The 17,880-nt window shown below is 43.7% G+C and overlaps 1 protein-coding gene across 4 annotated transcripts in view; it reads right to left on the reverse strand.

Annotated features, from left to right (window-relative positions):
- Nucleotides 1-2,408, reverse strand: part of FAM76A (family with sequence similarity 76 member A) — a 28,623-nt gene extending 26,215 nt beyond the window's left edge. For all 4 annotated transcript variants that reach the window (XR_014081014.1, XM_081586344.1, XM_081586342.1 and 1 more), the window contains exons 1-2: nt 2,143-2,408; nt 788-852 (exon numbers count right to left, since the gene is read on the reverse strand). Coding sequence is in view for 3 of the 4 variants with exons in the window: in XM_081586344.1 (XP_081442470.1) it covers nt 788-852; nt 2,143-2,223 (146 nt within the window). In the remaining variant the exon portion in view is untranslated. The remainder of the gene's footprint in view (nt 1-787; nt 853-2,142) is intronic.
- Between the last annotated feature and the right edge of the window lie 15,472 nt (nt 2,409-17,880).

Consider the following 17,880-nt stretch of genomic DNA (forward strand, 5'->3'; position numbering starts at 1 on the left):
GATATGCATGCTGAAGTGTTTAGGGTCAAGTACACTAATGTCCATAACTTTAAACTGCATCACAAATAAGATGGATCAATATACTGATGGACAGATGCAAATACAGTAAACTAAACGTAAATTGTAGAATTTAAGTAGTGGGTAGATGAGTGTTTACAGTCTAGTGGTTTGTTTTAACATTTTCTTGTTTGAACATACACATAACAAAATGTTGGGGGAAATAGTCCCAGAGTTGAAATGATGCTGACTAAAATCAGGCTTCTAGGTCTGTGTATGAGCTAGCAAAGACGACCCCATCCTGCTTAAGGTAATATTACCTACAGCCACAGTTCCACAAAAATGTTGAACTTGCTATACCACTAAACCACTCTGCTGCCATTAAAAAGTCCCGCAAAGATGTGTGCTTCATTCACACCCAGGTATTTTTCACACTTCTCAAAATGAGATTCACACAAGGTAAGTGTAAAGGCAAGTGAGTCTTCTCAAATGTGACTAGGGCTAACAAACCCTTTATCAGGATTGTCACATTTCCAAAAGTATCTTCTTCCAGCTTATAATTTCTTCAAATTCTGTATATAAACGTACTAGAACACAAGACATGTTTTCTGTTGTGGGGTTGCTTTCTTAGTGTCAAAAGTATCAAAACCACAATATAAAATTATCAAGGATGTGAAAAATAAGTAATAATGTAAGGACTTAATAAATAACTAGAGAACAACATGTGTATTTTACATCCATTGTGTTATAACCGGAAATGGCAGAGCCTGTGTATAATTCAGTTGATTACCTCTCTTGCTGGTATTCAGTCCTACAGTAGGTGCACTTCACAACAGGGTGTGCAATCCGACATTCCTGAAATGAAATGAGGATATAACTTTAACAGGCAGTCAGAAATGGAAACAGTCTTCAGTAGGAGGCAGAAGACCGGAGTACTATTCCAAGCACAAGCACTATGCTTGACTTGAGTCACTTTAACTTTCTGGGACTAATTTTTTTCGTCTGTAATACTGGCATCACCACCCTGCATTGCTGTGGGAGTTAAGTAAGAATTTATATGGAACTAGTCATAAATTGTAAAACAAAGGTATGAATAAGCCTCAGACATAAGGAATAAAAAGCCATGAATTCTAGCCCGGTTCTGCCTCTGCCACTGTGTGCTTTTTCAGCAGGTTCATTTGTGAAATCAAAGTACTGGATAAAAATTATTATTGCTTACATACATAAAACTCCCTTAAAATCAAATACACACATACACACAAATATATACATATTTAAGGCCAAAAAGGCACTCAACTATTTGATTTTTGAGATCTCTCATAGCTAGTTAACATAAAGTGTCAAAGTTATGGCCATTTGAGGCAATAACGATTGCCTCAACACAATTATGAGTTACCCACAATAGAGACACAAATTCTAGATATATCTGGAGATATCTCGACATCACTCTACAGTCAGCTTTGTGACTTTTAACTGTCACCTCACAGCACCTCTATTCATTTAAATAGGCAAAACAAGATGAAGCAACTTAAACGAAAAAGAGAACTTGGACCTTCAAGGGTAAAAACTGATCAGCAGCTGGTTAGGGGGAGGACCGAAGGTCACTAGACGCTGAAAAATCATCCTTTTGCTTTATTCGCTTGATTGCAGGGCTTTATTATGAAGCCTGCCTACCTCTGACTCTGAAACTGACTGAAAAGTGCCCGTGAGGCGCCCGAGTTCGAGGCAATCCTCCCAGGTAGCACCCGACTCTGGAGTTTAGTCCCAGGTGGGGTGGGCGGTCCCTAAGTCTGAAGCCCATCAGACCCCGGCGGGGGTTGGGAGAAACCAGCCCAAGAGGAATCTCCGGCGCCGATGGTCCAGGGCGAGCCGGGGACCAGGTGTCCCCTCCCCCGACCTCACGGGGTCCGAGAACAATCCCTCACGGTTGCTAAGCACCCGGACACGCCGGCCGCAGGGACCTGGACAGGGCCTGGGTCTCCCCCACGTGCCCCGCCGGCTGCCGGCGGGGCGGGTGCGGCTCGTCAGCTAGGCGGGCCTGCCACGCCCTGCCCAGGGGACCCCGCTGGGCGTCCCCGCAGAACCGGGAGATCCGGGCCGCGCCTCGAGCGTCCCAGTTCCCGGCCGCCGCCCCAGCCCGCGCACCTTGCACAGCTGCTGCCCCTGAGACAGCGCCTCGAAGGGGAAGCGCTGGTGGCACTTGGTGCAGGCGTAGAGCGCCGCCATGTCCGGCCCGGGCCGTGCTCACCGCCCCGCCGGCCCGGCCCGCCGCTTTATCTGACAGTCTGAGGCACAACCTGGCGGCGGCAGGCTGCGGGCTGCGGCAGGCAGGCGGGCCCTCGGGTGAAAGCGGACCAGGGCGGGCGCGGCAGCGCTAGATGCCCGTTCACTGGTTCATCTCGACGTCTATCAAGGGGAAAGGGGCGGAACACGGAGCTTCTTAGGACTCTGATTCGGTCTGGACTGGAGTACGCCACCTATGACGCGCGCGGTCTCGATTATGTAAAGCGCAGTCACGCGGGGGCGCCGCTGGGAGGGATGGTCTCCCGCCCGGGACCTAGGAAGCGCCTAGGCTCCTCCCACTTCTCTCTCGGCTCCCGCCCTCGCTCCTCCTCTCTCCGCCTCAGGCACAACCGCGCCTCTCGCGATACCTTTGCGGAGTTGTTATGTTTCAGTTTCCATGGAGCTGCCTTTGGGTAGCATGTTGTGCCTAGTGCGGTACATTATTGAACTAGAACACGGTCGCCACCGCGAGCCTGCAGAAGATTGGGGGGCGCGGGGACGGGGCGGGGGCAGCGCTTGTGACAAAACGACTCCAACCTCAGAGCCAGAGGGCCCTGCACAGCCCTCTAACTCGAAAAAAGAGCGGAAACAGGAGAAACAACTTAGACGGATGCCCTCTGTCTGAGACTCGTAAAAAAGTGGGACCTAGTCTAGGGTCTCTGACCTCCAGAGAGAAAGAGAAGCCCCAGAGAAAGCACCCATATTTTGTGGAAGAGGGGTGCTGGGACCGCAGACAGGAGAAGACAGATACTAAAGCGAGGCTCTCCACTCCTGAGAGTTCTTGTACCTTCGAGGACCCCTCCAAGTGGAATGCAATTGGCCTGAGGCCTGCTTTCTCCTGTGTCTTATCCAGTTGCACCCTCAGTTTTTATCTCTCGAACAACCACCTGGCATTTCCTGGTTAGATCTGGCCACCGGAAAGCAAGCCACATCCTCCCAGCTACTCTGCCTCTTTCAGTTCCCACTACCAGTTCCCAGCCTGGTGCGTCTAGGGGCTGTCCAAGGAACTACAAAGTTATTATTCTTGAGACTTGGGCAAAGCTTCCTGCAGTGCTGACCTTTCCAAGTCTCTGCTTCATGGCTGCTCTGGGGCTATTACTTTTGACTCTGCCAACCACCTGAGCCATACTAATTGCAGTTTTACCTCAATGTGCGGTTTTGTTTTTTAGTTTTAAACAACCGAGGGCACATTTATACCTTATAAACCCCTGCCCCCACCAAATTTTCTCTCTTTGATACCCAAATCCAGCCCCCTACTTGTGATTTTGCCAAAAGTTGTGTAGTTTTTAAAACTATGTATTTATTTTTGGTTATGCTGGGTCTTGGTTCCTCTGCACAGGCTTTGTCTAGTTGCAGTGATGGAGCCTACTGTTGAGTTGCAGTGCCCCGACTTCTCATTGCGGTGGCTTCTCCTGTTGTGGGGCACTGGCTCTAGGGTACACGGGCACCAGTAGTTTCTGCACATGGGCTCAGTAGTTTCAGCACATAGGTTCAGTAGTTGCAACCGGTAAACTCTAGGTATGGCTCAATAGTTGTGGTGTAGGGACTTTTAGTTGCTCCTCAGCATATGGAATCTTCTTGGACCAGGGATCGAACCCATGTCCCCTGCATTAGCAGGTGAATTCTTAGGCATTGTACTGTGAGGGAAGTCCCAAATATGTGTATTAATCAACAATTTAAACTCTGGAGTCAGAAAACTAAGGTGCAAAATCAGTGTTCCATGTCGGGCTCTGTAACCTTAACCTTCTAAACTTCTCACCATGGCTGAATTGCTCAGAGCCTCACTTTTCTCAGTTGTAGAATCAGGTCATTGTGGGGATCAAAAATTGTAGCTGGAGGGGAAGAGGGGAAGCTGCTTCATGGCTAAGTGGTTTTCCTTTGGAATGAGGGAAATGCTTTGGAACTAGATATGACAGGGCAAGAGTAGCTGGTTAAATAGTTAATCCCACTAGGGGATATTAAGTAGAAAATATATGGGAGACCCCTGTAAGTTAATGATTACTCAAGAGAGCAGGTTTGCTTAACAATAAAACCATGCAACAGAAGCACAAGACCTGCCCTAAGCAATAAGACAATGATGGCATTAGACCCACGTACTTCCCAGTGAGCTCAGTAAGTTAATGATCTCTAAGACATGCTCTTTGCACACGTTAAAACAAAACAAAACAAGTTTGTGGACCTAGCTTGACCATGTAGGGACAAGAAAACTCCCATGCTCAACCTGGAGGAGGAGCTGATGAAAACATGACGTGTACTAAAGAAAGACAAAAAAGTTCCCCCCTCCCCACTTTTCCTTTGATTATAAAACTGTAGCCCAGTAAGTCTCAGGGCACAGCACTGGTAAGGCTACCCACTTGTAAGCCTTGCAAGTTTCCTATTCTAATAAATCACTTCTTCAGTTCAGTTCAGTTGCTCAGTCGTGTCCGACTCTTTGCGACCCCATGAACTGCAGCACACCAGGCCTCTCTGTCCATCACCAACTCCCTGAGTCCACCCAAACCCATGTCCATCAAGTCAATGATGCCATCCAACCATCTCATCCTCTGTCATCCCCTTCTCCTCCTGCCCTCAGTCTTTCCCAGCATCAGGGTCTTTTCCAATGAGTCAGCTCTTTGCATCAGGTGGCCAAAGTATTGGAGTTTCAGCTTCAACATCAGTCCTTCCAATGAACACCCAGGACTGATCTACTTTAGGATGGACTGGTTGGATCTCCTTGCAGTCCAAGGGACTCTCAAGAGTCTTCTCCAGCACCATAGTTCAAAAGCATCAATTCTTCAGCACTCAGCTTTCTTTATAGTCCAACTCTCACATCCATACATGACTACTGGAAAAAACCATAACCTTGACTAGACGGACCTTTGTTGGCAAAGTAACGTCTCTGCTTTTTAATATGCTCTCTAGGTTGGTCATAACTTTTCTTCCAAGGAGTAAGCGGCTTTTAATTTCATGGCTGCAGTCACCATCTGCAGTGATTTTGGAGCCCAGAAAAATTAAGTCTGCCACTGTTTCCACTGTTTCCCCATCTATCTGCCATGAAGTGACGGGACCGGATGCCATGATCTTAGTTTTCTGAATGTTGAGCTTTAAGCCAACTTTTTCACTCTCCACTTTCACTTTCATCAAGAGGCTCTTTAGTTCTTCTTGACTTTCTGCCATAAGGGTGGTGTCATCTGCATATCTGAGGTTATTGATATTTCTCCCAGCAATCTTGATTCCAGCTTGTGCTTCATCCAGCCCAGTGTTTCTCATGATGTACTCTGCATATAAGTTAAATAAGCAGGGTGACAATATACAGCCTTGACGTACTCCTTTTCCTATTTGGAACCGGTCTGTTGTTCCATGTCCAGTTCTAACTGTTGTTTCCTGACCTGCATACAGGTTTCTCAAGAGGCAGGTCAGGTGGTCTGGTATTCCCATCTCTTTCAAATCACTTCTTATCTATCACTTTGTTCTTGCTGAATTCTTTTCTGTACCAAGACATAAAGGACTATGGTTCCAGAGTCCACTGAAACACCACCAAATGGAGCTCACTAAACATTTTCCGATAGAGATGGAGACTGCACAACATTGTGAATGTATTAATCGCCACTGAATTCTTCACTGCTCACACACATACTTCACACTGGGGTATGGGCCTCACTGTGTTTCTATCACCTCCAGTTCTGATCTCCACTGTATTATTTACAAGTTTTGCAACTACGTATTTACTTGTTATTCATCCATCAGACTATTGCATTATGGAACAGAAACACTATACCTGGGTCCTGTATCCTTTTCACCCAGTGCAAAGATAATTAATCAATTCACTCAACAAATATTTACTATATGCCAGGCTCTGGCCTAGGCACTGGAGAGACACTGGTGTATAAAACTGATGTGATCCCTGCGCTTGTGAAGCCAGCAGTCTAGAGGCAAAGACAGCTAAATGGCAAGGACTGTGAATGAAAAAAAAAAAAAAACGCTGCAGGGATAAAGAACAAAATTGAGGGGGAAAGGAAGGGGGAGTCATGTGAGTAAAGAAGAGGTCAGGGAAATTTCTTCTGAAGAGATGCCAAGGTCTGAAGTTTGAGGACTTAGACATATGACTTGGCCAAGAATGTTCTGGTCAAAGGGAAAGATTATGATCTTGAGGTAGAATATTGCTTGGCATTTCCAAGAAATGGAGAAGAGGCCAGTATAGCTGGAGCTTAGTAGGACAGAAGGCATGCAGAGAGGTCAGCAGGAGTCAGCAGGGGCCAGATGTGCCTGTAGACCTTGATATGATACGATTTTTTCCCTCAAAGCACAGCACATGAAGCATAATGGGAAAGAAGTCACGGGCAGTTTTTAAGCAGAATTCTCTTTTTTGAAGATTTGCCTGGCTTCTATGAGGAGACTAGACTGTAAGGGCCAGCGTAAAGGCACAGAGATCACTGAGGAGGCTATGACAGTCATCCAGGTGAGAGGTGATGATGACAGGTTTGAAGTGGAGATAAGTGAAGAGTCAAGATACATTTTGAAGATAGAGTCAACAGGACTTAGAGATGGACTGGATTTAGGAGGTGGTGAGAGAAAGGGAGAGATTATAGTCTATGTGCCTGGCTGTGTGTAGATGATAGAATCATTTCCAGCAAAAGGAAAGACCAGAAGAACAGGTTTCAGAGACAAAGCCAAGAGTTATATATATATATATAATTAAATTTATTTATTTTTAATTGAAGGATAAATGATTTACAGTACTGCATTGGTCTCTGCCAAACATAACCTGAATCAGCCATAGGCATACCTGTGTCCTCTCCCTCTTGAACCTACCTCCCACCTCCCTCCCCATCCCACCCCTCTAGGTGGTTACAGAGTCCCAGTTTGAATCCCCTATTATTATATTTCTTTGGCCACAATTTGCACCTTGTGGGATCTTAGTTCCCCAACCACAGATCAAACCTGGGCACGTGGCTGTGGGAGCTGGAAGTCCTAACCACTGGACCACCAGGGAATTCCCAGGAGTTTTATTTTTGACATAGGAAGTTCTAAATGCCAGTGGGACATCCAGAGGGAGACATTGTGTAGGCAGTGACTCTAGTCTGTATATCTCTAGAGGAGAGATCTAGGATGACCACAGCTTGGGGGGAAATGATCCACATATATGTGGTATTGAATGCCTGGAGACTGGATGGTATTACCTTGGAAGCCTAGAGAGAGAAGATAGCAGTGTCCCTTCCTGAGTCAAGATGAAGTTCATCCAACAGAGGTCCGGTCAGGAGGAGATGTCTGCAAAGGAGCCATGAGCAAGAGAGTTCAGAGAGGAGAGTGGTTTCACAGAAGCCCAGAGGAAAGCAGGGAGACCCCAGTCAACAGTGTCATCAGCTGTTGTTGTGCTTAGACACTCAGTCGTGTCTGACTCTTTGCAACCCCGTGGACTGTAACCTACCAGGCACCTCGGTCCATGGGGATTCTCCAAGCAGGAATACTGGAGTGGGTTGCCATGCCCTTCCCCAGGGGGTCTTCCCAACCCAGGGGTTGAACCCAGGTCTCCCCCATTGCAGGTGGATTCTTTACCAGCTGAGCCACTAGGGAAGCAAGGGCAGTGACTGATGCTTCCTGAACTAAACTGAACGCACACCTGTGTTTCCTGAATGTCGAGCTGGTCAAACCTTATCCCTTCTTCCCTTTACTGAGTCTCCCTCCCTGTGTCTTTGGGTTTGTCCCTGTGGGAGCAGTAAGAAAAGAGGATATTCCTAGCAAGATTGTTCACACTAACAGAAGAAAAGGGCCGGGAGCGGGGGTGGATAACCATGAACAGAATAATGGATGTCTGAATTGTGCTGTGCTTAGGGTATTCTGGAAGTACACAAGAGGGGACACTTAGCTTCAATGAGGTCAGCTTTCCTAGAATGTCACTGCTTGCCTCCTATTCACAATCTCCTGAAAATCTTCATGCTAAGGAGGTGGTGTAGGCTGGAAGAGGGGGAGTTGATAAAAAGTTGAAACTGGCTTCTATTATCAGGTGTAAATTCTTGCTCCACAAACTTAGAAATAAAACTTTTCTAAAAATTGAATTTTAATTTCTTTTTTTAAAAGCTAATTTTAAAGATTTATTGAGATATAATTGACACATAACATAATTTAATTTCTATATAATTTATCAAATAAACATGCATTGCACATCTAGTATCGAGTGTTAGGCTTTGGAAAGACAGCAATGAATATAACCAAGTCCCTGCTCTCATGAAGCTTACATTCCAGAGATGAGACACACAATATACAAGTCAGCAAATGTATAATGTAATTTCAAGTGATGCTAAGTGCTCAGATAAAAAATAAAGTGGGGAGGACTTCCCTGGTGGTACAGAGGATAGGAATTCACCTGCTAATGCAGGGGACATGAGTTGGATCCCTGGTCAGGGAAGATTCCATGTGCCTCCGGGCAGCCAGGCCCATATGCCACAACTACGGAAGTTAGTGTACTCCAGGGTCTGCACACCACGATAAGAGAGTAGCCCCCACTCACCACGAGTAGGGAAAGCCCACTCTCAGCGACAAAGACCCATTCCCTTCTCCAGGGGATATTTCCGACCCAGGAATTGAACCCAAGTCTTCTGCATTGAAGGCAGATTCTTTACCATCTGAGCCACCAGGGAAGCCCCAACAAAGACCCAGTGCAGTCAAAAAGTAAAAATAAATAAATAAAGCAGGGGAAAGGGACAGAGAACGATGGGAGAGGCTCTATTTTAGATAATGGTCAGGAAGGGTTTCCTGAGGAGGTGACACTGGACCAGGCACATAAATGAAGTGAAAGCATCAACCACCTGAAGCTCTGGGGGAAAGAATTCCAGATGGAGGGAACAGAAAGTACAAGCGTCCTGAGGCTAGGAACGCTGGGCATGTATGTGTAACAACAAGACCAGTGTGGCTTCCCTAGAGGAGTGAAAGGGAGACTGGTAAGAGGTTAGGGAGGCAGCGAGCAGCCAAATCCTCTAGGGTTTATGAGCCACGGTAAGGAGCACGGATGTTGTCCAAGGGTTGTTGGAAGTCACTGGAAGGTTTTGAGCTGCAGAGTGTGGGATCTGATGTACATTTTAAAAGATCCCTCTGGCTAATCTGAGATGAGAATGGCAGCAGGGAGACCGGTTGGATGGCCAGAGGTGATGATGACTGGGAGAAAAAGGTAGAGATGGTAAAAGGTGGTCAGATTTGGAATACATTTTGTTTTCTTCCCTTTCTCTTATTGTGGTAAAAGGGGCTTCCCAGGTGGCACAGTGGTAAAGAACCTGTCTGCCAATGCAGGAAATGCAAGATAGGAGGGTTCCATCTCTGAGTTGGAAAGATCCCCTGGAGAAGGAGATGGCAACCTACTCCAGTATTCTTGCCTGGGCAATCCAGGACAGAGGAGCCTGGAGGGCAACAGATGAGCAAGAGGGCTAGAGTACATGGGGTCACAAAGAGTCGGACGCAACTGAGCATGGGCTCTAACACATTGTGGTAAAATACATAGAATTTGTCAGTTCAGCCGGTTTTAGATCTATAATTCAGTGGCATTAAATACATTCACAGTTATGCAACTCTCATGACTATCTATAGCCACCCATCTATATATTTATATCCAGAACACTTTCATCATCCCAAACAGAAACTGTGTACCCATTAAGCAAGAACTCCCCAATTCTCCCTCCCTCAAGCCTCTAGTAACCTTTACTCTACTTCTTGTGTTCATGAATTTGCCTATTCAAGATATCTCATGTAAGTGGAATCAGACAAATTTGTCCCTTTGTGTCTGGCTTATTTTCAAGCTTCATCCATATTGTAGAACCTCATTCCTTTTTATGGCTGAATAATATTCTATTATATGTATATATCACATTGCATTTATCCTTTCATCTATTGTTGGACATCTGGGTTTTGTCCACCTTTTGGCCACTGACTAATGCTGCTATGAACAATGATGGTCAAGTATCTGTTTGAGTCCTTGTTTTCAATTATTTGGAGGTTTATACCTAGGAGTGGAATTGCTGGATCATTTGGTAATTCCATGTTTAACTTTTTGAGGAACCTCCAAACTGTTTTTCACAATGGCTATAATGTACAGTATTGCTAACAATGAATAAGGGTTCAAACTTCTCCACATCCTTGCCAACACTTATTTCATATTATTTTTCTTTATAATAGTCATTCTAGTGAGTCTGAAGAGATCTTCTCATTGTGGTTTTGATTTGTATTTTTCTAATGATTAATCTGGTCCCATCACTTCATGGGAAATAGATGGGAAAACAGTGGAAACAGTGGCTGGTTTTATTTTTCTAGGCTCCAAAGTCACTGCAGATGGTGATTGCAGCCATGAAATTAAAAGACGCTTACTCCTTGGAAGGAAGGTTATGACCAACCTAGATAGCATATTCAAAAGCAGAGACATTACTTTGCCAAAAAAGGTCTGTCTAGTCAAGGCTATGGTTTTTCCAGTGGTCATGTATGGATGTGAGAGTTGGACTATAAAGAAAGCTGAGCACCAAAGAATTGATGCTTTTGAACTGTGGTGTTGGAGAAGACTCTTGAGAGTCCCTTGGACTGCAAGGAGATCCAGCCATTCCATCCTAAAGGAGGTCAGTCCTGGGTGTTCATTGGAAGGACTGATGTTGAAGCTGAAACTCCAATACTTTGGCCACCTGATGCGAAGAGCTGACTCATTGGAAAAGACCCTGATGCTGGGAAAGATTGAGGGCAGGAGGAGAAGGGGATGACAGAGGATGAGATGGTTGGATGGCATCACTGACTCAATGGACACGGGTTTGGGTGGACTCAGGGAGTTGGTGATGGACAAGGAGGCCTGGCGTGCTGTGGTTCATGGGGTCACAAAGAGTTGGACATGACTGAGCGACTGAACTGAACTGAATGATTAATAATGAGTGTCTTTTTATGTGTTTGTTGGTCATTTATACATCTTCTTTGGAGGAATGTCTGTTTAAATCTTTTGCCCGCTGTTTAATTGGATTGTTTGTTTTTTGCTGTTGAGTTGTAGGAGTTCTTTGTATTTTCTGGATATTAATCCCTTATCAGATATATAATTTGCAAATATTTTCTCCATTCTGTGGTGTCTTTTCACTTTCTGGATAATGTCTTTTTTAAAAAAAAGTTTAAAATTGAAGTATAGTTGTTTTACAATATTATGTTAGTTTCTAGTGTATCAGTTCAGTTTAGTTGTTCAGTTGTGTCTGCAGCACACCAGGCTTCCCTGTCCATCACCAACTCCTGGAGCTTGTTCAAACTCATGTCCATTGAGTTGGTGATGCCATCCAACCATCTCATCCTCTGTTGTCCCTTTCTCCTCCTGCCTTCAGCCTTTCCCAGCATCAGGGTCTTGTCTAATGAGTCAGTTCTTCACATCAGGTGGCCAAAGTATAGGAGCTTCAGCTTCAGCATCAGTTCTTCCAATGAATATTCAGGACGGATTTCCTTTAGGATTGACTGGTTTGATCTCTTTGCAGTCCAAGGAACTCTCAAGAGTCTTCTCTAACACCACAGTTCAAAAGCATCAGTTCTTTGGCGCTCAGCTTTCTTTATGGCCCAACTCTCACATCCCATACATAACTATTGAAAAAACAGTAGCTTTGACTATACAGCCTTTTGTCATCAAAGTAATGTCTCTGCTTTTTAATATGCTGTCTAGGTTAGTCATAGCTTTTCTTCCAAGGAGCAAGCATCTTTTAATTTCATGGTTGCAGTCACCATCTGCAGTGATTTTGGAGCCCAAGAAAATAAAATCAGCCACTGTTTCCACTGTTTCCCCATCTATTTGCCATGAACTGATGGGACCAGATACCATGATCTTTGTTTTTTGAATGTTGAGTTTTAGCTAGTTTTTTTTACTCTCCTCTTTCACTTTCATTAAAAGGCTCTTTAGTTCTTCTATTTAGTTATATATATGTAATATATGTGTATACATATATATTCTTTTTCAGATTCTTTTCCATTATAATTTATTACAAGATATTGAGTATAGTCACCTGCTATACAGTAGGTCATTGTTGTTTATCTGTTTTATTTTGTTTTAATATTTTTTATTTGTCTCTTCTGAATCCTACTTGCAGCATGCGGGATCTTTAATCTTTGTTGCGGCATGTGGGTTCTTTAGTTGTGGCATACGGAATCTTTTTAATTGTAGCATGCAAACTCCTAGTTGTGGCATGTAGAATCTCGTTCCCCAATCATGGATCAAATGCAAGCCCCCTACATTGGCAGCTTGCAATCTTAGCCACTAGACCACCAGGGAAATCCCTATTTTATATATAATAGTTTGTCTATTTTAATTCCAAATTTTTAATTTATCTCCCCACCTCTTACTATCTCCTTTGGAAACCATAATTTGTTTCTATGTCTGTAAGTCTATTTCTGCTTTGTAAATCAGTAAACTTATATAATTTCTAAAGATTCCACATATAAGTAATATCATATGATATCTGTCTTTGTCTGACTTACTCCACTTAGTATGATAATCTCTAGGTCCATCCATGTTGCTGCAAATGGCATGATTTCTTTTTTATGACTGAGTAATAGGATAATGTCTTTTGATGCATAAAAGTTTTTAATTTTGGTGCGGTCCAATTTATCTGTTTTTTCTTTTGTTGCCCATGCCTTTGTTGTGACACTTAGGAAACTATCTGTTACCAAATTCAAGATCATGAAGATGGGATAAGTTTCAAGACTAGAACTGACATGGCCAGCCAAGAGATTGGACACTGGTGTGAGCAATAGAGAGGAATGAAGGGTGTGTGTCCTGTTTGGGGCTTGAGCAACTGTGTAAAAGTGATGGCATTTACTGAGATGGAAAGAGTAGTGGAGGTGCTAATTTGGAAGGCAAACAGCAAAGCTTCCATTATTGGCCATGATAATTTTGAGATGACTGTAAGATGAACAGGCAGTTAGAGATACGAATCTGGGGTGCAGAGTATTAGCAAGGGCTGCGAGTATAATTTGGAAGTCATGAACATGTAGATAGTTTCAAAAGCCATGAAATCATCTGGAAGAGTGAAGGAAGAATTCCAAAGACAAGCCTGGAGCTCCAAATATTATGAGGTTGGAAACTGAGGTGAGATGGAGAAGGCAGAGAGGAGTAATAAGCAAGTAAGACTGAGAAGGTACGGTCAGTGAGGTGGGAAGAAAACCAGGAAGGCTGGTGTCTCAGAAGCCAAGTGAAGAAAGGGCTTCAAGAAAGAAGTGACCACCTGTTGTAAAGAGGGTGTGGTGACCCTGACATGACTGGTTTCACTGGGTTGGCAGGAAGAAAGCGTGCTTGGGATGGGTTGAAGACAGAACAGGGGGAGAAAAGAAGAGAGAGAGAGAATGGGAGGTGAGGCAGTGGAGTCAGGGAGGCATAGAGAAGCATCTAGAGAAAGTGGGAAACAAAAATAGGGTAATAATTGAAGGGAAGCCTGGGGGTCAAGGGAAGTTGTGCCTTTTTTCTCAAATGGGGTTTATTACAGTAAAGGGAAAATTAATGCTGCAAGAGAAGGAAGAGAAATGTGCAGGAAGAAAGTCTTTGTTGGTAAGTGGGGATGGGATCCAGTGTGTAAACTGCAAGTTTCCCATGGGCGTAGAAGGAAAAATAATTTAGTGTTCCCCACACATTCCTCAGGGCCTGCATCTAAGTTCTAGAAGTCTTTCGACTTACAAACACAGGTGAGATGGAGCCAGGTAAGGAATATCTAGTCTTCCCTGGTGGCTCAGATGGTAAAGAATCTGCCTGCAATGAGGGAGACTCAGGTTTGATCCTTGGGTTGGGAAGATCCCCTGGAGAAGGGAATGGCTACCCACTCCAGTATTCTTGCCTGGAGAATTCCATGGACAGACGAGGCTGGTGGGCTAGAGTCCATGGGGTTGCAAAGAGTCAGTCACAGCTGAGTGACTAGCACTTTGACTTTCGCTTCCTAACATGGCCCTTCCCATCTGGTGTTATTGTCCATGTGGCTTACTGCCATGTCCTCCTCTTCATGTCTGCCAACAATATTGCCACACCTAGTCTGCTCAAGGCTACCACAGAAAATGTGCCACTGTCCCCTGTGCCACCCTCCAGCACAGCGAGTCTCATCCTTCAGCTATTCCTTTTCTACTGCTCCCAGATTGGGTTGGGTGTGGGGACCTAGGGTAAGCCTGGGCTGCTGTTACAAAGAGAATGAACAATTACTCAGTAGCTTGAACAAAATGGCAGTTCCTTTTTCTCTTATACACTTGTAATGGACTGAATATGTCCTCCCAAAATTCATATGTTGAAACCTGATCTGGAATATGATAGTTATTTGGAAGTGGAAGCTTTGACAGGTGGTTAGCTCAAGAGGCTGCACCCTCATCAAAGGGATTAGTGCCCTTATTAGAGAGGCCCTGAAGAACTCCCTGGCTCCCTTCACCATGTGAAGACCCAGAAGACAGGAACCAGAAAGCACGTGTCCTCATCAGACACTGAATCTGCCAGCACCTTGTTTTGGACTTCCCAGCCTACAGAACTGGGAGAAATAAGTCTCTCTTGTTGACTAGCCACCCAGTCTATGGTCTTCTGCTATAGCAGCCTGGACTAACTGAGACAATCGTGGTCTAAGGACTCACACTCCAGCTCATCTGGTGGCCGTGCTCCCTGTTGTCATCCAGGCACCCAGGTTCCTTCCCCTGTCTGTGTGATTGAGACTGGTTCATGTGGGGTTCAACTGGCCGGGGAAAGGATACAGTCCTGGGAGTCCTCCCCCTTTTTCAATTAACAACAGTTCCATTTTCCCAGTTTTTTGGGTCAAAAATGTCATCCTTGACTTCTCTTTTTCTCATATCTCACATGTGGTCTGTTGGTAAATGCTAGGTATCTCTCACTAGTTGAATTCCTATTCTCCAAACTCAGAAACCAAAAAGACACAGATAAATATTTAGAAGTGTCCTTTCAATATCTGAGCCTTTACAACTACAACCATCCTTAGACTTAGGTCCTATGTTTTAGGAGGCCCTACATATATCCCAGGTTTCCCCAGTGGCTCAGTGGTAAAGAATCCACCTGCAATGCAGGAGTTTCAGGAGATGCAGTTTCAATCCCTGGGTTAGGAAGATCCCTTGGAGGAGGGTATGGCAACCCAGTCCAGTATTCTTGACTGGAGAATCCCATGGACAGAGGAGCCTGGTAGGCTACAGTCCACAGGGTCACAAAGAATCAGATGCAACCAAAGCAACTTAGCATGCACGCATGCATATATCACATACACACATCAAATAAAGAACACACAAGTGCCTCTGATTCTCAAGTTTTGAAGTTCAGTGCTGGCACAGAACAACTTATAATCATAAATATCTGCTCTAGGACTAGCGCCATTCAGTCCCCAGGGAATGCTTCTAAAATCTCTTGCCCTCTGTCCTCAAAATAAAAGTTGACTGTGTTGATTGCTGTAAGGTTTACAACTTGTGTCACTGCCAGCATCAGAGACAGACACTGCTTCAGAGTCTGCGGAAGATTGAGAGTTAGAAGAACTTACGCAAGAGAAACAATAAACTGGTTGACTTGCCAAATCCTTTCTCTCTGATAGCATGAATGTAGTCATAAATCCTTGCATGACAAAACATTATTTACCAGGAGTGCCCAAGTGTCCATTTTCTTGCTTCTCTTCCAGTTTCAATTCCAAACGAGAGGTCCTCATAAATAACCTCGGCAAGCACAACAGCTGTGCATGGCAGCAAAGGGAAGTTTTCCAACTGAACAAGTCCTATTACTCATATGGGCTTCCCTCATAGCTCAGCTAGTAAAGAATCCACCTGCAATGAGGGAAATCTGGATTCAGACCCTAGTTTGGGAAGATCCCTTGGAGAAGAGAAAGGCTACCCACTCCAGTATTCTGGCCTGGAGAATTCCATGAACTGTATAGTCCATGGGGTTGCAAAGAGTCAGACACAACTGAGTGACTTTCACTTTCACTTTATTGTTCATCTGTGTATATATAGATCTAGATCATATGTGAAGCATAGTACCAATTCTTTCTATTAGCATTTTCATAGATACTGCACCGTAAAATGGTAGAAAGTTTTCTTTAAAAAAAAAAAATTTGATAAAATCTTCTAAAACAAAATATATCAGCTCTCAATTTTGATTTAAAATGTTATATTAATAGGTATAGCTTGCTTTTTTATTTGTATTGATGATTTAAATCTTCTGGAGTAATTTTTAAAAACCAATATATTAAAATTTTTTAATTTTAAATTTTCATATTTATTTTTTTTATAAAATTTATCCGAATTTGTGTATTCTGAAAAATTACATTTTAATTTAAGTATTTTGCATTTTCTTTTTTTAATTTATTTTTAATTGGAGCATAGTTACTTTATAATATTGTATTGGTTTCTGCCATACATCATCATGGATCAGCCATAGGTATACACATGTCCCTTCTCTCTTAAACCTCCCACCTCATCCCACCCTTCCAGGTTGTCACAGACCATCACATTTGAGCTCTGTGGGTCATACAGAAAATTCCCACTGGCTATTTTATATATAGTAATGTATATGTTTGAATGCTACTCTCAATTTGTCCCACCATCTCCTTCCCCAGCTGTGTCCACAGGCCTATTCTTCATGTCTGTGTCTCCTCTGCTGCCCTGCAAATAGGTTCATCGGTACCATCTTTGTAGATTCCATATATATGTATTAATATATGGTACTTGTTTTACTCTTTCTGATATACTTCACTCTGTATAATATGCTCTGGGTTCATCCACCTCATTGGAACTGACTTAAGTGGGGTTTTTTTAATAGCTGAGTAATATTCCATTATATATATATATATATATATATATATATATATATATATATGCCACAACTTTTTTACCCATTCATCTGTCAATGGACATTTAGGTTGCTTCCATGTCCTGGCTATTGTAAATAGTGCTGCAATGAACACTGGTGTACATGTGTCTTTTTCAATTACATTTGAAAATAGTGGCTGTTCTCCATAGTAGCTATATCAATTTATATTCCCACTGACAGTGCAAGAGGGTTGCCTTTTCTCCATGCTCTCTCCAGCATTTATGTGAAAACAATTACGTTTTAACTTTAATTCTTTAGCTCAGAAGTTGGTAAACTTTCCTATATAGGGACAGAGAGTAAATATTTTAGGCCCTGTTGGCCGTTACCGTCTTGGTCGTAACTACTCTGCACTGTAGCACGAAAGCAGCCATAGACAACATGTAAATGAATCAATGTGGCTATGATCTGATAAAACTTTATTTACGAAAACAAGCCACAGGTTTGATTTGGCCCTCAGGTTATAGTTTCCAAATGCTGTCAGGAAAACACAGATTATGTGAAAAGGAGTTTTAAAGATTTATTTAGTCATTTTTGGCTAAACTGGGTCTTCATCGCTGTGCTCCGGCTTTTTCTAGTTACAGCGAGCAGGGGGTCCTCTTCATTGTGGTGCAGTGGCTTCTCCTGTTTTGGACCACAGCCTTGAGGTTTGCAAGCTTCAGTAGTTGCATCAGGTGGGCTCAGTAGTTCTGATGTATGGGCTTAGTTGCTCCTCAACATTTGGGATCTTCCTGGACCAGGGATCAAACCCATGTCCTCTGCATTGGCAGGTGGATTCTTAACCACTAGACCACCAGGGAAGCCCTATG

This window comes from Giraffa tippelskirchi, chromosome 3, assembly GCF_054371585.1.
Source record: "Giraffa tippelskirchi isolate mGirTip1 chromosome 3, T2T-mGirTip1v1.2.pri, whole genome shotgun sequence".
Taxonomy (NCBI): Eukaryota; Metazoa; Chordata; class Mammalia; order Artiodactyla; family Giraffidae; genus Giraffa; species Giraffa tippelskirchi.